The 22,897-nt window shown below is 55.0% G+C and overlaps 2 protein-coding genes across 4 annotated transcripts in view; one reads left to right on the forward strand and one right to left on the reverse strand.

Moving 5' to 3' along the window:
- TNFAIP8L1 (TNF alpha induced protein 8 like 1) lies at window positions 1-20,344 on the forward strand. Of its 2 annotated transcripts, XR_004349317.1 has the most exons (3): window positions 5-93; window positions 14,798-16,166; window positions 18,329-20,344. XR_004349317.1 is itself a non-coding variant. In XM_032627914.1 (2 exons), exon 2 carries the CDS (start codon window positions 14,803-14,805, stop codon window positions 15,361-15,363), a length of 561 nt encoding a protein of 186 aa, XP_032483805.1. In that variant the 5' UTR covers window positions 1-93; window positions 14,798-14,802; the 3' UTR covers window positions 15,364-17,317. The 2 variants fall into 2 exon arrangements, 1 of the variants encoding a protein (XP_032483805.1); XM_032627914.1 differs by lacking the exon at window positions 18,329-20,344 and having other exon boundaries at window positions 1-93; window positions 14,798-17,317.
- Window positions 18,629-22,897, reverse strand: part of MYDGF (myeloid derived growth factor) — a 13,395-nt gene continuing 9,126 nt past the window's right edge. For both annotated transcript variants that reach the window (XM_032627915.1, XM_032627917.1), the window contains 3 exons: window positions 21,833-21,914; window positions 20,584-20,656; window positions 18,629-19,192 (listed from right to left, as the gene is read on the reverse strand). In XM_032627915.1, the coding sequence (XP_032483806.1) occupies window positions 19,113-19,192; window positions 20,584-20,656; window positions 21,833-21,914 (235 nt within the window). In that variant the 3' untranslated portion in view covers window positions 18,629-19,112. The remainder of the gene's footprint in view (window positions 19,193-20,583; window positions 20,657-21,832; window positions 21,915-22,897) is intronic.

The following is a 22,897-nucleotide window of genomic DNA, read 5'->3' on the forward strand; positions in this document are numbered from 1 at the left end:
CAGACACGAGTCTCGCGGCCACAGCAAAGCCCCCTCGGAGGCGGCCGGACAGAGCCCTGACCGTCGGACTGACGACGGAGTCTCAGAGAGCAGGTGAGCTAGCGGTGCCGGGGCGCCCCCCAATCTCGGGGGCCACCTGGCCTCTCTGTTTCTCTCGCCCCCTATGTCCCTGACCCCCCTTATGTCTGTTTCCCTCTCCCTCTCCGTTTCTCCCTTTCACTCTGTCTTCCTGTCACTCTCTTGATGTGTGGCTTACGGGGAGGCATCCTGGGTCTGAACTGCCCACCCTGGCTTGGGGTGGTGCTCTGGGACCAGCACCCCCTCCCCCGAACAAAAGGACTCTGATGGACTCTGCCCCCTTTCACAGTGCAGGGCACCAGGTGCCAGGGCCAGACGCCAGAGCTAGGAGGGCATTCTAGTTGGTGGGCAGCCAGGCCAAAGGCGTGGAGGTGGGAATGAGTGAGACTTCTGGCTGGTCCAGGCAGCAGAGACAGTCAGAGCCAGGCCCACCCAGACTGGCCACCTGGGAGCTCCCCAGTGGCCTGAAGCCTTGGCCTCAGTTTTGCCAGCTGTGAATTGGGACCTTCATCGCTGAGGTAACTGGCAGTTGACCTGACCCAGATCTGCATGCATCACTACCTCCTCTCTCCTGGGGGGCTCTCCTGGAGGAGGAGCAGCCCCAGCTGTAAACAGGCCTCTGAGGTTACTTCCTGAGCAGGTCTGAGCCCAGCTGGGGGAGGTGAATGCCCTGGGTGGGGGGTGCCATAGCAGGGTGAGGGGCAGTTCACCCCAGTGGCTGGGTTGGTTCAGCCCAAGCTCAGACCTTGGAATCAGACAAACCTGGGTTCCCGCTCTGCCACTCATCACTGGTACCTTGAACAAGTGATTCAATTCTCCAAGCCTCAATTTCCTGTCTGAGGGTCATAACTCCCTGGGGGTGAGGGCAGCTTCCAGAAATAAATGCAGGAATGTGGGCCCTGCAAGTCTCTACCTGGCCTCCACCTCCTCCCTCTCTCCCCCTCACTCACTCTGCTCCAGCCACACAGCCTCCACATTCCACCAACACGCCAGGCACCATCCTGCCTCAGGGCCTTTGCACGGGCTGTTCCCTGTACCTCCATGACAGGTGCACAGGCGCCAACTTTAAAACATAACAAGTTGCCTAGATGGGCTGGGCCAAGGGACTGCCAGGCCAGGGCTGGGCGGCTGGGTGGCTGGGAGGGGCAGAGGAGGAGCTGGCCCAGGGACGCTGTACCTATGGAAACTGGAACAAAGAACTGTCGCCCCAGCCACGCGAACACCTGGGCTGAGCTTCTCCCACTTGGCAGGCTTGGTGGCCTGGGACGCAGGTGGTAGGTGAGTGCCCAGACCTCTTGGAGGGGGGCGAGTCAGGCGCTCACACCCCACTCTGATGAGGGGCAGGGGTCCCTAAGTGAAGAAACCAGTCAGGCAGGTGCAGATTGGAGGCTCTGTCGTATCCCCTTCTGCTGTGTGGCCTTGGGCAGGTCAGGTGCCCCCTGAGCCTGTTTCCTCATCTGAGGCCTGGGGAGGGGAGGGGCCTTTTGGTTGCTTGGTGATCTGATGTGATGGGTTCAGGAGGTCTCAGTGTCCCTGTCTGTCAAATGGGGCCACCAGAGGGTGCCTAGGACAAAACTCCATCTGTCATCATGGAAACAGCCCCAGAGGCGGATGCTGAAGAAACGACACATGCTTGTTCAGGTTCAGCCCCAGGTGTTATAGACTGAGATGGGGACCTAGAGACAGGCAGGACTTGGCCCAGTTACAGAGAACTTGGGCTTTTACCCCAGAATCCCCCACATACACCCCTCCATGAAACGACTTCCCCTGGAATCCCACCACCTGAGGGATTCACAGAGGCACCTCTGGCCCAAGAGTACTTGGGATCTTCTAAGGCCCCGTCTTCCAGGCCTCACTTTTCCCTTCTGTCCAATGGGGCAGTGGAGGTTGGGGAGTGTCCACAGTGGGGGAGCCCCTTCCAGAAGGGTTCGTGCTGTGCTGCTGTGTGACCTTGGGATATCTGTTTTTCTCGGGGCCTCAGTTTCCCTGGCTGGACAATGGGGCCCTTGGACGAGATATCTGACTCTGTGTCCCTCTAGTGCTGGGAGGTCATCTATTCATTCAACAACTGGTTCTGAGCCCCTACTGTAAGCCAAGCCTGGTGCAGGGCGCCAAGGACCTGGCAATGACCAAGGCCCGTCTGGTGTCCCCACCCCCCACTCAGTTCACAGACTGGGGTTGGGAGAGATGGACATTCATCCAGAAAAGTCATTAGGGTTAGCTGTAATTGCATGAAGGAGTAGAGAGACAGACAGATTGATGGGGAAATTAGTTTAGATGGGGGAATCTGGGAGGGCCTCCTGAGGAGGTGACATCTGAGCTGAAGCTCAATGGCAAGAAAGAAATAGCCACATGGAGACCTGGGGGAAAGAGCAATCCAGGCAGAGGGCACAGGTCGTGCAAAGGCCCTGGGGCAGCACCATGCCTGGTGTGTTGGAGGAACAGCCAGGAGACCCGTGTGGATGGAGCAGAGTGAGCGAGGGGGAGAGAGGGAGGAGGGGAGGGCAGGGAAGGTACAGGGCAGGTCGTGCAGGGTCTTGTGAGCCATGGGGAGGACTTGGGCTTTTACCCCCAGGGAGGAGGGATCCCTGAAGGGCTGTGGGCAGAAGAGGGGGAGGACCTGACTCGGGTGCTCACTGGCGCCCTCTGGCGGCTGCTATGGAGAGGACAGACTGTAGGGTGCGAGGGCAGGAGCCAGGGGACCAAGATGGAGGCTGTGGGCGGTGCGAAGTGGGTGGAACCAGGACTCATGTAGGGGCTGCATCCACATTCCTGCCAGGTGACCCTCCAGCCTCCTCCACTTGCTGTTAAAAATCTTTTACTTGGGAATTCCCTGGCGGTCCAGTGGTTAGGATTCCATGCTTTCACTGCTGTGGGCCTGGGTTTGATCCCTGGTTGGGGAAGATCTTGCAAGGCGCGCAGCGCGGCCAAAAAAGAAAAACCTTTTACTCAGCTTGAGCCTCAGCCTGTCCTGTCTTTCTCTGTAGAGGGGTGGGATATGGTCTCCCAACATTCACTTTTGCCCACTGGTGTCCCCCACCCCCACCCCATCCCAGCTCTTTCTTCAGTGGAGATCTGACCACAGTTGAAAGTGTCCCAACTCCCACCGCAGCCTGGCAGGGAGCCAGACCCTGCCCATCCTTGGGGTGGCCCCCGAGGGCTCTGGGGAACCCGGTGTGAAAACCACTGGTATCTGCCCCCCCACCTGAGAAAAGCAGGCCCCCCCTTTTACCATATCAAAATGGGCACCGACTGTGAGGTCTGAGTGATGGTGATAAAGGGCTGGAAGCAATGGGTGCCCTCATGCTGGCAGAGGGTAATAGTGTGGGGGCATTTGCCACGGTGGGCGGAGATCTGGAGCCCCTGAGGCCACCCTGGGATGCTGCAGCAGGGGCTGAGGGAGGAGGCCCCGCTGAGGGGGCCCATCAATTATTGAAGCCCTTTGTTGTGACATAAAGAATTCATGTGGAGGGCGGGCTGCTCCGTGGACCAGTGGCATGCTGAAGCCAGCATCCACCCTCCCCACCCCCGCTCACGAGGGCCACTTGCTGTATTGTCAGGAATTTCACAACCCTGTTGTTAACATCACCATTATTAAAAAGGACAGACTATCAATAAAACTGGAAGAAAAAATAAATTAAAAAAAAATGACATACTATGAACTTACAGTCAAATACATTATATTTAAAACAAAAGTATGGATGGGGATTCCCTGGCAGTCCAGTGGTTAGGACTTGGCGCTTTCACTGCCGAGGGTGCAGGTTCAATCCCTGGTCTGGGAACTAAGATCCCACAAGCCACTTGGCAGGGCCAAAAAAAAAAGAAAAGAAACCTCAAAGATATGGAATATTATTCAGCCATAAAAAGGAGTGAAGCCCTGAGACTTCCTTGGTGGTGCAGTGGTTAAGAATCCACCTGCCGATCCAGGGGACACGGGTTCAAGCCCTGGTCGGGGAAGATCCCACATGCCGTGGGGCAACCAAGCCCCGTGAGCCACAACTACTGAGCCCGCGCGCCTAGAGTCCGTGCTCCACAACAAAGAGAAGCCACCGCAACGAGAAGCCCGCGCACCGCAACGAAGAGTAGCCCCCGCTTGCCGCAACTAGAGAAAGCCTGCGTGCAGCAACGAAGACCCAACGCAGCCAAAACTAAAATTAATTAATAATAAAAAAAGAAAAATCCTTAAAAAAAAAAACAGGAGCCCTGAGCCTTGAAAACATGACACTCAGTGAGAGAAGGCAGACACATAAGACCACATAGTGGGTGATTCTTTTTATAAGAAAAACAGGCAAATCCATAGAGGCAGAAAGTAAATCAGCGGTTGCCAGAGGGCTGGGGGAGGGGGAGGGGGAGTGACTGCTGTTGGGGAGGGGGTTTCTTTTCGGAGTGGTGAGAATGTTCCGGAATTAAATAGTTGTGATGGTTACCCAGCTCTGTGAATATATAAAAACACTGAATTGTACACTTTAAAGGGTGAATTTTATGGTATGTGACATATACTTCAGCACAACTTATAAAAAAGCAAAGGTCAAAAATCCTAATTTCTAATTATTTTACTGCACTTTGCAAGGATCTGTGCTCTTGAGGTTATTTTCGTCTAGTGTTTCTGTTTGGTGGAGATGGTGAGCAGTTCTTCCCAACTTCATGTTCAAGTTGGAAGCTTGAAATTGGCTGTGGTGAGAGAATTTACACCATGGAAATTGGCAAATGCTACAAATCAGGGTTTGATATATTGTTCTGTCATCATCTAACCTGGAGGTTGGCCAACCTTTTTTTAAAATTTATTTATTTATTTATTTTTGGCTGGGTTGGGTCTTCGTTGCTGTATGTGGGCTTTCTCTAGTTGCGGTGAGTGGGGGTTACTCTTCCTTGCGGTGCGTGGGCTTCTCATTGCAGTGGCTTCTCTTGTTGTGGAGCACGGGCTCTAGGCGCGTGGGCTTCAGTAGTTGTGGCACGCAGGCATCAGTAGTTGTGGCTCGCGGGCTTTAGAGCACAGGCTCTGTAGTTGTGGCGCACAGGCTTAGCTGCTCCGTGGCATGTGGGTTCTTCCCAGACCAGGGCTCGAACCTGTGTCCCCTGCATTGGCAGGTGGATTCTTAACCACTGCGCCACCAGGGAAGTACCCAAGCTTTTTCCATAAAGGGTCAGATAGTAAATATTTTTGGCTTTGCCAGCTTTTCTGCCTCTGTTGCCTCTCTTCAAGGCTGCGTTCCAATAGGGCATGAATGGGCGTGGCATGTGCCAATAAAACTTTATTTATTTATTTACAAAAACAGGCAGCAAGCCAGAATTTGCCGCCCTTGGTCTAACTACAGGAAATGTCAATAATGAAAATTAAATTTTAAAGGGTGGCATGTCTCTAGCTGCTTCCTTGCGAATAGCACAAATGCACTGAGGGAATATTCTCTCACCATTCGAAAACTGCCATCGGATTCGGCAAAGAAGTCGCTCACTTGGCTGATAAGTGAGTAAAATCCGAATTCTCCTTGTTCGTATGAAAGAGACCATCCAGCGACATCAGTGTCAGACTGCTCTCCTTTCTCCGTAGCAAGTATAGATTGGCTACTGGTACCAGTTTGGCAAAACTCACCAAGAACACATAGTGAGCCTCGGTTGGGTGTGAAATTCACCCGTGCAAAATCCTTTCTTACGTCTGTAAGTTGCATGGGGCACATCCTTTATGTCAGGAACATTTATGGTAAACATATGTATGTACCTACATGCCTACATTTATTTTTCCTGGAAAGCTGGTGGCTAAGAATTCTCCAGCGCTTAGTGAATGGGGTGGGACGCAGCATTCACGGTGCACCCAGGGGGCACTGGGGACTCTGGGAAGCAGGATCTTCTGCCCTGTGGAATCCCCATCACCCCCACACCTAGCATCCAGGACTGGGAATCTGTGGGTTGAGGGACCACCCCGGCGCACCTGTGACCTGGGTTGGATGGGGGGCCATGGGAGGAGTCTCTCCACCTGGGCCTCCCAGCTGGCAGGGCCTGGCAGAGGCCCTGAGACTGGACCATGCCTAGCATGTTGCAGGGACAGCAAGAGGGGAGATGAAGGAGGGGAGGTCATTGATGTGGGGAGCAGGAAGGTTGGCCCTGCTCCAGAGTTTGGGGACAGAGGGATTGGGAGGAACGAGGTCCACTGGGGCCAGTGCCGTCCACTGCCGTGTGCCCTTCCCCTTGGGGGAGGCTCACATTCAGTCCTGCTTCCACCCCACCCTCCCTCCAAGCCCACCTTTGCCTGTGTGGGGAAAGGATGCTGCCAAGTCTAGAGCAACCCGAGGCTCCACCATCTGTGGCCAGTTTGGGAGCTGGAGTGTCCAAACTGGGGACAGGAACAAAGGTCAGAGTCAAAAAGACAAAGTGGGGTTGGCAGAGGGTGAAAGTCTGAGCGTGGACAGAGGGCTGAGGTTCCAGAAAGAATGTGGGGTGCAGGGCAGCAATCAGCAGAGACAGGGACTCAGTGACTAGACACCTATTTCACAGATGGGAAAGTGCCTCCAGGGGCTGGGGCTTGTCTGAGGTCACGGAGGGGAGACCTCAGAGCTGTGGGAGGGCCTGGACAGTGGCCTCCTCGGGGGCTGTGGACCAGCCTCCAGTCTCCTCCCTGGCACTGTCCTGCCACAGGGCCTTTGCACCAGCCATTCCCTCTGCCTGGCTCACCCTCCCCCAGACCCTGTCCTTCCAGTCCCAGCTCCAGGGGCTCCACCTTGGAGGGGCCCTCCTGACCACCCAGCCTAGGTCACCTGCCGTCCCTGGCTGTCACTGCCCCCCATCCCCGGGCCTTATCTGTTCCTGAAATTATCCTGTTTATTTCCACATTCACTGCTTCCTGGTGCCACCCCCTTCCATCAGGGGCAACACCTCTTAGGGGGCCGTTTTGGAAATTCAGAGGGCATTTTTTCCCCCTCCCACTTATGATAACAACAGGATATGCTAGCATTTGGGGGGCAGGGACCAAGGCACTAGGCGTCTGGCCATGCTCAGGTCAGCCCCTGGCCCTCACAACGTCCTAATGTCTTGCCAGAAACCAATGACTAGGGGTTTCAATATTCAGTGAATTTTCCTGAAATGCAACTCCTGGGTAAATCAAGGGAAGATGGAGCTCTTTTTTGATAGAAATTTGTAGCTACGTGTTCCCTGCGATGCCCTGTATGGGGCAAACCTCTGACAGATGCACTCCATCATTGAGTGCAGTGGGCCTGAGCTTTTAAGGAGGAAAAAAAATTTTTAATACTTCTTTGTGTATTTATTTGGGTGCACCAGTTCTTAGTTGAGGCCCACAGGCTCTTCATTGCTGCATGTGGGATCTTTAGTTGCAGTATGTGGGATCTAGTTCCCTGGCCAGGGATCGAACCTGGGCCCCCTGCATTGGGAGTGCGGAGTCCCAACCACTGGACCACTGGGGAAGTCCCAGGAAAATTCTTTTTTAATCAAACATGTATTGAGCATGTACCATGTGCCTGGCTAGGTGGAAGTGATTTGCAAATCTCCACTTGTGTAATACTTTTCTTTTTTTTTTTAATTAATTAATTTATTTATTTTTGGCTGCATTGTGTCTTCGTTGCTGCATGCGGGCTTTCTCTAGTTTCGGCGAGTGGGGGCTTCTCGTTGTGGAGCACAGGCTCTAGGTCCATGGGCTTCAGTAGTTGTGGCTCACGGGCTCAGTAGTTGTGGCACATGGGCTTAGTTGCTCCGCAGCATGTGGGATCTTCCCGGACCAGGGCTGAACCCGTGTCCCCTGCATTGGCAGGCAGATTCATAGCTGCTGCGCCACCAGGGAAGTCCCTGTAATCCTTTTATTTCTGTTTGTATTACTGCTTGGGCCAAATCGTGATTTCTAAATTTTTTTTTTTTTTTTTTTTGGCCATGCTGTGCAGCATGTGGGATCTTAGTTCCCCGACCAGGGATCCAACCCACACCCCCTGCAGTGGAAGCGGGGAGTCTTAACCAGTGGACTGTCAGGGAAGTCCCAATTTATTTAACGTTTTTAAAATGAGGCCTAGGGCTTCCCTGGTGGCGCAGTGGTTGAGAGTCCGCCTGCCGATGCAGGGGACACGGGTTCGTGCCCCGGTCCGGGAAGATCCCGCATGCCGTGGAGCGGCTGGGCCCGTGAGCCATGGCCACTGAGCCTGCGCGTCTGGAGCCTGTGCTCCGCAACGGGAGAGGCCACAACAGTGAGGGCCAGCGTACCGCAAAAAAAAAAAAAAAATGAGGCATAAAATAGAGAGTAAGGGGCACAAAGGTATAAACTATATACACTTGATATATATATATATAGTAAGTGTTCAGCTTGATGACATAGAATTCACATATTGTAAAATTCACTATTTTAAAGTGCTCACATTCCAGAACATTCTGCCACCCCCAAAAGAAATCCCATCCCATTAGCAGTCACTGTCCATTCTCTGCTCCCCAGCCCCTGGAAACCACTAATTCACTTTCTGTCTGTGTGAATTTGCCTGTTCTGGACGGTTGCCATCAATGGAATCACACACTGTGGGTCCTTCTGTGTCTGGCTTCTCTCACTGAGCACTGTGTTCTCAAGATCCATCCATGTTGTAGTGAGTGTCGGTGCTTCACTCATTTTTATGATTGAATAACATCCCAGTGTGTGGATGGGCCACAATTCGTTTGTCCATTTATCTGTTGGTGGGCATTTGGGTTGTTTCCACTTTTTGGTTATTACGAATCATGCTGCTATGCCCATGTGTGTATACGTTTTTATGTGTACGTATGTTTTCATCTCTTTGGGGTAGGTACCTAGGAGTATAACTGCTGGGTCATGTGGTAACTCTGTGAGGAACTGCCAAAAACCTGTTTTCCACAGCGGCTGCACCGTTTTCTATTCCTACCAGCCGTGGATGAGGGGCTCCAGTTTCTCCCATCCTTGCCAGCCCTTTTGTCTGTCTTTTTGAAACGGCCATCCTAGTGGGGGTGAGGTGATGTATCATGATGATTTTGACTTGTTTTCCTAGTTGCCAGTGATGTTGAGCATCTTTTCACTTGCTTATTGGCCATTTATAGATCTTCCTTGGAGAAATGTTAGATTTTTAAAATATCAAGATATAACTCACATACCATAAAAGTTACCCTTTGAAAGTTTACAGTTTTCTGGGTTTTAGTGTATTCACATTTCTTTGTAACCATCCAGCTCGATGACTTTTTACATTGTGTAGACCCAGATGGAGACACAGAACATGAAACATTCCGGGGACTTCCCTGGTGGTCCAGTGGTTAAGAATCTGTGCTTCCACTGACAGGGGGCGTGGGTTTGAAAAACAATTTTTTTTTAATTAAAAAATTAGGGACTTCCCTGGTGGTCCAGTGCCGATCCTTGGTCAGGGAGCTAAGATCCCACATGCCTCGCGGCCAAAAAACCAAAACAGAAGCAATACTGTAACAAATTTAATAAAGACTTTAAAAATGGTCCACATCAAAGAAAAATCTTTAAAAGAATTTTAAAAATTAAAAAAAAAATAAAAAATTCCAGAGCTCCTCCCTGTACAATCCCCCTCACCTTTATCACCACATATTAATTTTATTTATTTATTTATTTATTTTGCGGTACGCGGGCCTCTCACTGCTGTGGCCTCTCCCGTCGCGGAGCACAGGCTCCAGACGCGCAGGCTCAGCGGCCATGGCTCATGGGCCCAGCCGCTCCGCAGCATGTGGGATTTTCCCAGACCGGGACACGAACCCGCGTCCCCTGCATTGGCAGGTGGACTCTCAACCACTGCGCCACGAGGGAAGCCCTAATTTTATTTTTATACCAGCGGGTGGAGACAGACGGTACTGCCTGTGGATTCCATTTCAGGGAAATGGGGGCACCCAAATTCTTTTGTAATAAGGAGGTGGCATGGTGTCTAGAAGGCTGGGGTCCCTTGGAAGGCAGGGATGGGATCTCTCTTGGTCACTGCTACGTCCCCAGTGCCTGGGACACAACTGGTGCTCCATAAGTGCTCACTGAGCCACTGAATGAGTGTTCCAGCCGAGCCCTTGAAGCTTTATTGGGCTTTCCTGGCTGTGACGATAGTGGGGTGATCTGGCATTTGGTGGGCAGGGGCCAGGGACACTGGCCGTCTGAGCCCCTCTGCTGTCCCTGGGAAGGGCCTGCCCCAGAAAGCCTGCCCTGGTGCAGCCAGGCCCCTCCTGGCTTGTCTGCCCTTGGACTTGGATGAGCGCAGCTGGCAGGAAGGAAGGCTGGGGTTTATTTTGGTCCCCAGCATGCTCCCCCGGGAGAGTAGTCATCTCCCTGTCTGGCTGCTTGGATGGAGGCGTTTCTGGTAGAACAATGGGTCAGCGGCGGGGGGCTGGGGGGGTGGGGGGGTGGGAGTGGGGACCGCTGACCCATTGCAGCTGGGCTGGTCCAGGTGTCACAGGTCTGGGGACTGCCCCAAGGGGAGTAGGGGCAAGGAGTGTGGAGGCCAAGAGGGAAGGCTGCAGCTGCCCCCGCCCCCCGCCCCTTTTCCTCTGTGTTTGGCAGGGTGGGTGTGGGGCAGTACTGCTGCTGAGGGCCCAGGCTCTTCCTGAAGCTGGTAAACAGGACAGGCTTCCCCTGTGAACCAACATGCTCGACCTCGGGACTTGCAGAGGGGAAGGTCAAGGCCCAGAGAGAGGCAGAACCCTGCCTGGGGTCACACAGCAACCAAATAGGCAGAAAGACCTGGGCACCAGAGTCCTTGGGATCCAGGGAAAGGCCTTCTCCTCTCTGAGTCTCAATTTGTCCATCTGTAAACTGGGGAGCTGGACCCAGGGAGTTGGGAGATCCCCCCCTGGGTTCCAACGTTTGCAGACATCCTTTCCCTCATACATTCAACAAACACTTACTGGGTGTCTGCTGGGTACCAGGCCCTGGGTTAGGGTTAGGAGACATGGCGTGAACAAGAAAGATGCAGGGGAATTCCCTGGCAGTCCAGTGGTCAGCGCTCTGTGCTTCCACTGCAGGGGCCAGAGGTTTGATCCCTGGTTGGGGAACTAAGATCCTGCATGACCTGCGACGCGGCCAAAAAAAAAAAAAAAAAAAAAAGATGCAGCCCCTACCCACGCTGTCAGGCCAGGGAGATGGACACCGAAACCAAGGTACTCAGGGCCGTGATGGAGGATGCCCCGGGCACCATGGGAGCCAAGGGGGCACCTGGCCCAGGCTGGGGCATCCAGAAGTCTTCCAGGAGGAGGTGACAGTAACTCTGAGACTGGAATGAGTTTACGGGATGAGTGATGGGTGAGGGAGGGGTCTAGGTAGAGGGAATGGAATAGAACGTTCTAGAGAAACAGAGGTGAGAGGGCATCCTGGAAGCATAGTTATTCCTTGCTGCTGCTCTTTTTTTTCCAGAGAACATCACAGAGAAATAGGTCTCTACATTCAGGGAGCTGAATGGCATAGAGCTTGAAGGTCAGAAGTCCAGGCAGTGGCGTCCAGCCTCTTGCCTGGGGAAAGCTCACAGCCCGGGGGACACTCAGGTTGGTCACAAGCTTCTGCCCTAGGATGGAGGTAGTTCTCCCTCCTTACAGCCACCATCCTCCATTTTACTGATGGGGAAACTGAGGCACGGGGCAGTTATGTTGCTTGACCAAGAGGTTAGAGCCAGGAGCAGGCCCTAAATTTCGGGGCTGGTTTTGTCATGGGGGACAGCCCCACAAGACTCAGGGCAACTCGCAGGAGTCAGGTGGGGAAAGCAGAGAGCGTAGGGGTGCAGAGGTGGTGGGGGCAGGCAGTCCCTGTGTTGCTGTGTGGCCTTGGGGAAATGGCTCAGCCTCTCTGAGCCTGTGTAATTTCTTATGCAACCCGGCAACCAGCCGACTACAACACCAGGCTGAAGTGATGAAATGGGCACACGCCGCTGCTCAGGGCCTGCCACGCGGTGCTGAGTCACCCGCACCCCTGCTCTGCCCCAGCCTTTGTACAGGGTCTGGGGCTGCTGTGGGAGCAGGGAAGACTGGGTCATTCATCTCCAGGCCCGTCCTGACCTCTGTGGGCAGGGAGAGGGCGGCTGAGGCTTGGGACTTCTCCCGGGGTCTGAGCTCACACACAGATGGGCTTTGTCGGGGTTCCTGTGGCTGAGTGGGCACCCACGTGGCATTCCTGGTCTGGCTGGCCTGAGGCTGGGGTCGGGGTGGATTCCCACCAGAGCCTGGGGCAGCAGCGGGTCAGGGCTGGGGGTGGGTCTCAGGCTCCCTCATTCATTTGGAAGATGTTTCCGGAGCCTCCAAAAACACAGCGGTTAAGGAATCAGGCCCATTACCTCCCCCGTGGCCTGCGGTGAGGCAGACCACGGAAGAAGCAAAGCCAGCGGGAAGGAGCAGTGATGAGGGATGCCTGGGGTGCTCTGTGGCTCAGAGGAGGTGCCTCACTGTCAGTTTGTCCGTTTGGGGGTGGCTTCCTAGAGGAGGTGGTGTCCAGGCTGAGCTGAGGGATGAACCTGCGAGGGTGAGAGGCAGGGGCTTAGGGGCCAGGGCTTTTGGGGGATGTATATGCGTCCACCAGAGAAGAGGCAGGGGATTGGGGGCCAAGGTGTTGGGGGATGTATAGGAGCTCACCAGGGAAGATGCAGGGGCTGGAATGAGGTGTGGGCTTTGGTCCTGAGAGCCACGAGGAGCTGCCAGCTGGTTCTTACAAGGAAAGGGCTAAGCCCAGATGTGCAGTGTAGGAAGAATTCTGGCGCTGCAGGAAGGAGGTGGTCGGAAGGGGAGCCTCCAGAGCCTGGGGGATCTGGAAGACTGCCATGCAGGAGGGACAAAAGGAGTCAGACATAAGGGATAGACAGAGGTCCAGGCTTCTGCGGTTGGAGGCCTGGTCACTGTTCCCAGAGAGCCAGCCTGCCATTCACCTTGGCCACCTCCCTGGCCCTTTCCTGGGCGGAAGCTGATGCAAGTCAATATTTCTGTATCAGAGGAATCAGCAGAGTGATGCGTTTCCAGAAACCCCACAAATGGCCCTGGGGAACCCCCACCCAGGTCACTGCCCCCCTGACTCATTCAGGGCCTGACTAAGGTCTCAGGATGTCCGTTGTAAACTCAAGGGGGTGAGGAGGCCAGGAGGATTGGTACCTAGGCTTCTCCACCCTGAACAGCCCAGGGGCTGGGCTGGGACCCTGTCTCATGGAGCTGCAGGATGAGGGGAATGATAAGCTGGACCCCCCCCCGCCAGTGATAACTCACCTTGAGCCCCTTCTCAACTCAGAGCAAGGATACAGTGGGTTTGCAGGGCTGGTACCAGGGACCACAAGTAGTGGGATTCAGAAGGCCCTGCCCATTAATTTCCAAAATATACAAACAGCTCATACAACTCAATAACCAAAAAACAACCCAATCAAAACATGGGCAGGAGACTAAATAGACATTTCTCCAAAGAAAACACAGAGATGGCCAACAGGTAACATGAAAAGATGCTCCTCATTGCTAATTATTAGAGAAACGCAAATCAAAGCTACAATGAGGTATCACCTCACACTGGTCAGAATGGCCGTCATTAAAAAGTCTACAAGTAACAAATGCTGGAGAGGGTGTGGAGAAAAGAGAACCCTCCTACACTATTAGTGGGAATGTAAATTGTTGCAGCCACTATGGAGAACAGTATAGAGCTTCCTTAAAAACTAAAAATAGTGTTGCCATATGATCTAGCAATCCCACTCCTGGGCATATATCCAGACAAAACTCTCATTCGAAAAGATACATGCACCCCAATGTTCACAGCAGCACTATTCACAATAGCCAAGATATAGAAACAACCTAAATGTCCATCGACAGATGAATGGATAAAGAAGATGTGGTACACATACACAATGGAATAGTACTCAGCCATGAAAAAGAATGAAATAATGCCATTTGCAGCAACATGGATGGACCTAGAGATTCTCATACTAAGGGGAGTAAGTCAAAAAGAAAGAAATACCATATGATAAAACCTATATGTGGAATCTAAAATAGGACACAAATGAAGTTATCTACCAAACAGAAACAGACACACAGACATAGAGAACAGACTTGTGTTTGCCAAGGGGGAGGGTGGGTAGGGGAAGGAAGGATTGGGAGTTTGGGATTAGCAGATGCAAATGAGTATATACAGAATGGACAAACAACAAGGTCCTATGGTATAGCACAGGGAACTAGATTCAGTATCCTGTAATAAACCATAACAGAAGGCCCTGCCCAGATTTCAACATTACACATTAATTCCTTTGACTTTTTTTAGAAACAAATTCCCTTAGGGTCCCTTGGGTCATCATCTCTTCAGTGTGAATGCTATTTTTTAAACGAGCTTTTCCTAAAAATAGGTTTTGCTATTTTTTTTCACAAGTTTCTGCCATTCTGTGCTCCTGCTACTTGGAATTTCCCTCCTCTAGGCCTTGGAGCATGGGGATCTTCCCGCCTGGGATGCCCTCCCCATTTTCTCACCTGTCTCTTCCTCCAGGAGGTCAGCCTCGGCCCTCTTGATCTGCTGGGGTTCCTGTGCTATGTGGGCTCTTGCAGCTTCCCGGACGGTAGCACTTGCTATGTTCCCGGGGGCTCGCTGGTCGGCTCTGTACACCCAGTCCTGGCACACACAGGTCTGTGGAATGGGCACGCAGGCTCCCCTGGAGATAGGCTGGTGGCGTGTGCCCATTTCCCGGATTGGGAAGACGGTGGTCGCCAACGTTAGCGGCCCGCCCAGGCAAGCCCCTGGCAGCCGGGCCGTGCGGGCTGACGGCGGGTCTCTGTCCCCACCCACGCGCAGGGCGGATGGACACCTTCAGCACCAAGAGCCTGGCCCTCCAGGCCCAGAAGAAGCTCCTGAGCAAGATGGCATCCAGGGCGGTGGCGGCCGCGTTCATCGACGACACCAGCAGCGAGGTGCTGGACGAGCTGTACCGCGCCACTAAGGAGTTCACCCGCAGCCGCAAGGAGGCCCAGAAGGTGGTCAAGAACCTGGTCAAGGTGGCCGTGAAGCTGGGTGTCCTGCTGCGCAGCGGGCAGCTGGGCGGCGAGGAGCTGGCGCGGCTGCAGCGCTTCCGGCAGCAGGCCCGCCGCCTGGCCATGACCGCCGTCAGCTTCCACCAGGTGGACTTCACCTTCGACCGGCGCGTCCTGGCCGCCGCCCTGCTCGAGTGCCGGGACCTGCTGCACCAGGCGGCGGGCGCGCACCTGACCGCCAAGTCCCACGGCCGCATCAACCACGTGTTCGGCCACTTGGCTGACTGCGACTTCCTCGCCGCGCTCTACGGCCCGGCTGAGCCCTACCGCTCGCACCTGCGCAGGATCTGCGAGGGTCTCACCCGGCTGCTGGACGAGGAGAGCATATGACCTCCGACCTGACCTCCGACCTCCTCGTTCCGGCTTCCCGCTGGGGGCGGGGCTTGCGGGGGGTTTTTTAACCTCTTTTCTCCCAGTCTGACTCTGGCCAAAACCACCCCGCCCAACACACACACACACACACACACACACACACACACACACACACACACTCGCGCGCGCGCGCCCGCCTCTGCAGCTCTAAGGACCCAGGTCACCTCTCCTCCTCCGGCCCAGTCTCCGTGGGGAGAGGAACTCAGCGTGGAGCCCGGCACGGCCTGCCTGCGCCAGCTGCCTCCCGGGGCACCTGGAGACCACTGCCTGCTCCGGCGCATCGTCTGCACAATAACCCTTGAGCCACCGGTCTGAACCCCTCAGATCACTTGGTGGCTCTGACAGCTGGCGGCTTCCCACTTCATAATGTTGCCTGGGCTTTTGCATTCCCGCAGAGAGGATCATGGGGAACCAGGAGAAAGGGAGTGTTACACAGTGAGCTGTTCCCCCGCCCCAAGTTCCTCGAAGTCCTAAGCCCCAGGGCCTCTGAATATGACCTTATTTAGAAATAGGGTGATTGCAGATGTAATTAGTTCAGTTCATACTGGAGCGGGGGTGGCTAATCCACTCTGAGAAGGGGACATTTGGACACAGACTCAGAGGACAATGCTATATGAAGGTGGTGGTAGAGACTGGGGGGATGTGTCTGAACGACAAGGAACACCAAGGACTGCCAGCCACCCCCAGAAGCTGGGAGAGAGCCTGGAACAGCCCTCAGAGGGAACCAGCCCTGCTGACCCCTTGATCCCAGGCCTCCAGAGGTGAGAGCGAACAAGCTTCTGTTGTTTCAGCCTCCCAGGCTGGGGTACTTTGTTCCGCAGACCAGGAAATGGGCCCTGGGAGCCACGCGAGGGCCGCGGTGGGTGCAGGTGTGTCAGTGAGGACGCCTCCTCCCTCTGGTTGGCATCGTGGCCCAGACTCCCACATGGGAGAGGAACGGAGTGTGCCCCCCATGCAGGGTGTCAGGGGAAAGCTGTCTGAGATGCATGCATGTTTTTAAATGATGATTTCATATTTGGAAAACAAACAATTGTTTTTATAAGACAGGCCTCAGAAACAAAGCTCAACAACTCTTGGCTTTGGCAACGCTGGTGCGGCAATTCTTAACTTGGGGCGTGGATGGACACGTTGGGGTGTGGGAGCATTATTTGTGATTTGTCAGAAGTGGGCATGGGTTTGAAAAGAATGTGAAACCCGGCTGCAGGTCTGGCCATGTCAGGGCCGGGAAGGTTATTTTGGGCACTCAGTGGGGAGGGGGGGAACGATGTCTATTTTTGCAGAACCTGGTTTAGGGCAAAGACTGCAAACAGGAGGCCTGCAGGCCTTATTAGGCAAGAAGATGGGTTTGCTTAGCCCCATCCTCTGTTTGAGACATTTGGAATTAGTTACCAACACTTAAAACCAAGGAAACAGCACATCCCGATCTTGATCTTGTCGGTTCTCTAGAAAACGCACCCGCACTGCCCAGTGGTGAAGCTGCATTGAGGTTGTCCGTCTTTGTTTTGCCTCAGTCCCCACCACTCCCTTTTGCCTCTCCACGGCATGAGGGGCTGGCTGATAGATTAGGACCCCAGATTAAGGGCAGCGTTTCTCTGTTTGGTTTCTGCTGCTCTGAAAAAGTCACAGGCTTTCACTCAGGAGCCAGCTGTTCCTACCTCTGCCCTCCACTTCCAAGGCAAACTTTCCCTCTTATCTTGGGTCAAAAGACATCTTCAAATGAACAGTCGTGCATTTTGATTACGCTGAGAAGCCCCACATGAAATCCTTTGCCCTCTGCTCTGCAGGCATATATCCATGTGATAAGGCTTTGTACCTGTCTGGACTCTTTTCATACACTTGAGATTTAATTTTAAAAAACCAAAGAGCGCTACAAAGCTCTGTAAATAAAAGCATCTGATAGTTTGCTCTCACCTACCTAGGGTTTTTGCGTTTTGAATCAAGGTTGCACATAAACGTCACACACCCGCAGCCTGTTGGCAGGTTTGATTCCCGCTGCGTTGGATGACAGACCAGCAGACTAGCAGAGGTGGCAGAGCTTGGCTTCTGCAGCCCAGACAGGGCTCAGTCCAGCTCCTCATAAGGACCAAAGGTCCTGGGGCCGGGTGGCTTCGCTCACCAGAAAGCTCCATAAAGGCACACGCACACATCACATGGAGTAAAGGGGAAGCTTCTCTGTGTCCAGAGGTGCCCTGCTGTGTCCCAGCACATTGCACCTACCGCTCTGCATCCCTGCTGGCGCCCAGTACTTGGAAGTGGTAAGTGACTCCAGGCTGACCATAGAAGAATATCCCTCTCAGCCGGGGCCTGGCCCTCACACAGCTCGGGGCCCAGGGTGCACCATCGTCTCTGCCTGTGTCCAGCTGCCTGGTTTTTGCAGGAGGCCCTGGGCAATCATCTCCTGGGCCCTGTTGAGAACTGCAGGTCGTCGTGCTCGGTGGAGCGAGCCTCCCGGAGGACGTGTGTGCCTCCAGAGCTGCTCACGAGGTGTGGTGCAGAGCATGTGCGCTTGACCACTGAGGCTGCTGGTGCCCCGCCCCTGCCCCGAGTACCGTGGGCCCAAGGTCCCCCTCACTGATTCTGGGAACAGCTGTTCATCTTGCTGGCGCCTCTCTCTGGAGCCATTCCTACATCAGCACCGCTGAGGCCCCGGGGCAGGTGGGGTCACAGCAGCACCGGGCTCCTGGGTGGCATGAGGGAGGGCCAGGTGAGTGACAGGAACAGAGAGGCCTCAGTCGCCCCAACGTGGTGATTCTGATCATCAAGGACCCACTTCATGGCCACATGGTTTCTTTCCTCACAGTCAGAGGTCAGGGTGACAGTCCAGTAGGGGTCAGACTCCCAGGCCCTGCTGTTGGGAGACCAGGCTCCCCTGAGTGGCTGAGGCCTTTGGGGATATCGTTTATTTATTTTGGTTTGCTTGCAGGTTTTTGTTTCTTTTTTAAAGTCACCGAGCTGCAATCCGACCTCAAAAAAAAGTAAGCAGAGCCAACCACAGGATGCAGAAGAGCAGGTCTGCCCTGGAGCGCTCACCCTCTGCTGGGCGTGGCCCCATGGGCTCGGCAAGGTCCAGCTGCCTCGGGACCCGCACGTCTGCGCCTGCAGAAAAGTCCCTGTGCCCAGGGTGATGCAGCTAACCCGTCTATAGCAGCGAAGGGAAGTAGGGGCCCCCAGCCCCACGTGCCCAGCCAGGTGGGCACCAGCGCCAGATGCCAAGACTGTGTGGTTACTTTTTAATTGTCTTATTTATTTAAATATGAAAGAACATTTCACTTCTGCCCAGTTAGTCTGAAAGTTGGTCCCCTGGGGGATGACAAGAAAACAGCTGGCTTAGGGTCAGAGAGCAGCAGGACGGCTCCCCCCAGGAGCATCCTGGAGCCTGGCCTGATCCAGGGGAGACGTTGCTGGCTTCAGAAAAGCTGTGACCCCCGTGAGCCCCACCTTGTGCCCTGATGCCTCTTCTGATAAGAGCAGTGGGTCTCAGAGCCACACTCCTCGTGGGGAGGGGAAGGTGGGAGCCAGGAGAGTCCTGGCCCTCCGGACTCTGCCCTGGCGCCTCAGCTGCCCTGCAAAGCCCTCTCAACGGGGCAACATCAGCCTGGGCAGAAAATTAACAGCTCCCACCCCCCAAGAAAACCAGTACTGGGCCCTCATGGGGCCCAGCTCCTTCAGCGGAGATGAGGAAAAGCCACCCTCAAAGGGACTCCTGGTCACAGCTCACTGCGTGTCGCCTTGGCCACGATCACCAGCTTGGACAGCTCAGCCTTGAAGGCCCCGGGCCTGTGGGACACTGCAAAAGAAGAAACCCTTGGTCAGCCCTCGCCTCTGCAAATCCTCCGGGTCCTGAGCCGGGTGCGGGCAACGATGGGAGCAGTCTCCGAGTGGACTCCACAGGGAAAGGCCCCTGGCCCTGTATGTCTTACGGGTGAGGGATAGGAGAAAGGCGGGGAGGCTGTGGGCCTGTCCTGAGGGCAGTGGGAGGCCATGGGAGATGTCGACGTGGGAAGAGCCGTGGTCATCTTTGCCACACTGAGAATGGCTGGGGTTTGGAGGTTTGCACTGGCAAACGTGTCTGACACTCTTCGGGCAGGGTCAGGGAACCTGGCCGCCCCCTGCTCTGCACACCCAGCCTGCCCCCCACTCCCTGTCCATCCTCACCATCTATGCTCCCTGGAGCTCAGGGTCTGCAGCAACCCAATCCCCTCTGTCCTTGATCTCCACTCTAAACGGGCCCCTGCCCCCACCCGGAGGACCTGCGGGCAGGTCGGGCCTCCTTCAGGCCCTCCTAAAAGCCCCGCTCGTGCCACCCACTCGCCTCCCCTCCCCTCCCCTTTGGTGCCTGGTGACGTCCACGGCCACATGGGTTCCTCACCTCATCTCTCCCCCGTCCTTCAGGACCCTCGGGGCCCCCCAACTCGGCTCAGCCCCGTGTTCACTGTCTCACTCACTCATCCCCCCTTGCTCTCGCACCCTGAGCCCCAACTCAGGTGCCTACCGCCCCTCTTTCTGCTTGGCATCTGGCCTGCATGGCTACAGCTGAATGGGGTCAGAGGCCAGGGAGTCTCGGGGCCCCAGAAGGTGACCCCCGCCTCCCGTGTCATGCATGCACAAGGTCCCGACTGCGCTGCTGGAAGCTGTCACGGAGCCCAGGACGGCCAGACTGTGTAGGCGTCAGACCCCGCGGCCCCCTGCTCCCTGGCCTCCTGTGGAGCTGAGTGTCCCAGGACGCAGCTCTCTGAGGACAGACTCTCATGCTCTCCGTTCTCTGCTAGGGATTGGGCAAGTGTGCCTGCCGCCCGTGAGCGAAGGGTGGTTTCTACACTTTCAAATAGCTTTAAGGAAAATCAAAGGAAAAATGGCGTCCTGTGATATGGGAAAGTGATATGACATTCACAGTTCAGTGTTCACGAAATAAAGTTTTATTAGAAGGCAGCCACCCCCATTCACTGACTAGTGGCTTATGGCTGACTTTGCCTTATGGGGTCTGGGTCGAGTTGTTTCAAAGAGGGCCCCAAAGCCAAAAATATTTACTAGGTGGCCCTTTGCGGAAGCCGTTTAGGGATGGCAGCCTCCTCTCACCACAGGGCCCCTGGATCGCCCTCTAGCGGGGGTCTTGTCCCCTCTCTCACCCCCTCCCTGCTTGAGAACCTAGATTCCAGCTCCACAAACCCCTCTACGTACCTGCTGTTTTGGTCACTTCAAATTCCTCGTTTTTCAGGGGCACATCGCTCTCTCTTTCAAAAGCAGCTTTCGACTGAAAGGGAACAAGTGGAAACTTTTCTAATGGGGAAGGGACACGGCTCGCTTTGCTTTGCAGAGCAGGAGAGACTAAAGCTGCATGCTTCTGCTGAAGAGCCGCGAGATGCTTTTTTAAGCACATAAAAGAGAATCCAGCAGAAGCAGTGGGTTAATCCACTTAAGAGATTGTCAACTAGCTTAAAACTTCATGCCTTCCCTGCAAACCGAAGGGAATCTTTTTTTTTAGTTAATTTATGGAAATGACACTAGCATGGCGGTCTCTTCTTGCATGTAATTTTTAAACAGCAGAATTGTGTCTTTTTCAAATCAGTAAAAATAATAGAGTTTCAAAGTAAGAAGGGACCCCAGAGAGCGATTAGTTAACAGTCTGATGGACAGTCTGATGTGTCACTGGAGCGGCCACACTCCCCGTTATACAATCAGACCCTTGCTGGGGTTGCTGGGAGGGAATTTTGTAGATGTGACAGAGGCTCATTCTGAGCTGACTTTAAGCAGAAGAGGTTATCCTCGGGGACCTGGGCGGGCCTGATTCAATCAGGGGGAGGGCCTTCAGGGCAGAGCTGAGGCTTCCCTGGAGGAAACCCCCAAAGCCAGACTTGCACAGTGGAAGCCGATTCCTGGCAGTGAATCTCTTAATGCCTGTCTCCTACTGGTTCTGCTTCTGGGACTGATAAGGTGATTTTCAAACAGTTTCTGACCCAGATGAAGAAGCAGGGGTGGGCTCTGCAGAGTGGCTGGGCTCTGGAGGGGCCGTGGGGGTCAGGAGCGCAGCAGAAGGTGCTGGCTGGCCTGTGAACCACAGGTCACTGGAGCCAAGGGGCGTGGGGCCCTCCCGACGCCAATGAGCCACCCACCTGCCCCCTGGGCCAACTTCCGCCCTCGCTGCCCCTGTCCCAGGGCTGAGCCCCCTTGCCCCCGACTTCCTGTTGGCTTTGCCAGCAGGGGGCACTGGTGGGAGGCCGGCCGGCCTTACAAGAGGGAGGCCAGGTGTCTCTGGGGGTCAGCCGGGTTCCCCTCTGGGCACCGTAACCCCGGCCCCCCGCGCCACGAGACCTCCCGCTAAGGGCTTGGTGTCCATCTCCTCACTCCCCCCCGCACCCCGCCGGGGTCTCCAAGTTGCAGTCCATGATGGCCCAGCCAGGCGGCCACCCCATGTGCAGGTGACACTCACGTAGGCCATGCCGTACTCGATCTCAGCACCCCGCACCTCCACCTTGAACTGCGTAAAGTACAAGTAGGACTTGCCCTGGGGCCTGCGAAGAAAGGTTGGGCGACAGGGTCAGCCCAGGGCTGTGTGCCCCCCCTCCCCGCTCTCCAAGATGGGATCTGCTGCCAGGCATTTCTGGGAAGGACAGATGGGGCGCCCTCAATGTGATCCACTCTTTCCTCTTTGCCAGGATGCTCTTCCGGCTCGTTGATGGACAAGCCTCTTTCCCCTTCTGGGTAGGAGCTGTTCTAGAACGGGGCCTCTCGCATCCGCTCACAGAACACTTCTCATCCAGTGGACAATATCCCAGGTGTGCACTAGGGGTGAGGCCGGGCCACATCCCGGGGGTGAGAAGTATGGGGGTTAACTAGGAACGGCAGGGTGTCTGGGGCTGAGCGTGTCCTTGGGGGGCCGCTGGGTGGTCGGCTAAGAGGCTGCGGGCTGAGGACCCTGCTTTGGGCCAGTGCGGCCTGGGTCTGTGCCCAGGTGGAGGGCTGGTGCTCACAAGCCTGTGTGAGACGGTGGTCTACTGGTGGGGGGATGCAGCCCTGATTACTAACCTGTAATTAGGGAGTCCCCCACCCCAGCTCCTTGCCTCTGGGATGCTTCTCTCTGAGGCTGGGAAGGGGCACAGACAGGGTCTCGCCTCTCAGCGGGGATGATGGTAGCGTGTTGAGGACGCAGGGCTTCTGCCCCCACGAGAAGCTCCCCAACAATACTTGGTACGTTTTAGCCTGCGGTTTGTAACGCATTGAGCAGGAGACGGGGATTCTGCGCCAACGCCTGCACGCGTCTTCTTTAACTAAATGTCACTGTCGCTGCTCTGTGTCCCACTTCTTGATCCGTCCCCTATGTTGACCCCGGTCCCATGAGGGTGAGAACGCGGCTGGGACTTCTACGTCAGGCGCGTGGCAAATGCTTGAGAAATCTGTTCTGCTTGGGCGACACATTCCAGGCCGTGAGGCCCAGGGGAGAAGGTCCAGGAACTGGTGAAGCTCCATTACCCTCCTCCCCGTCAGAGGGCCCAGC

The sequence above is a fragment of the Phocoena sinus genome, chromosome 3, assembly GCF_008692025.1.
Source record: "Phocoena sinus isolate mPhoSin1 chromosome 3, mPhoSin1.pri, whole genome shotgun sequence".
NCBI classification, from domain to species: domain Eukaryota; kingdom Metazoa; phylum Chordata; class Mammalia; order Artiodactyla; family Phocoenidae; genus Phocoena; species Phocoena sinus.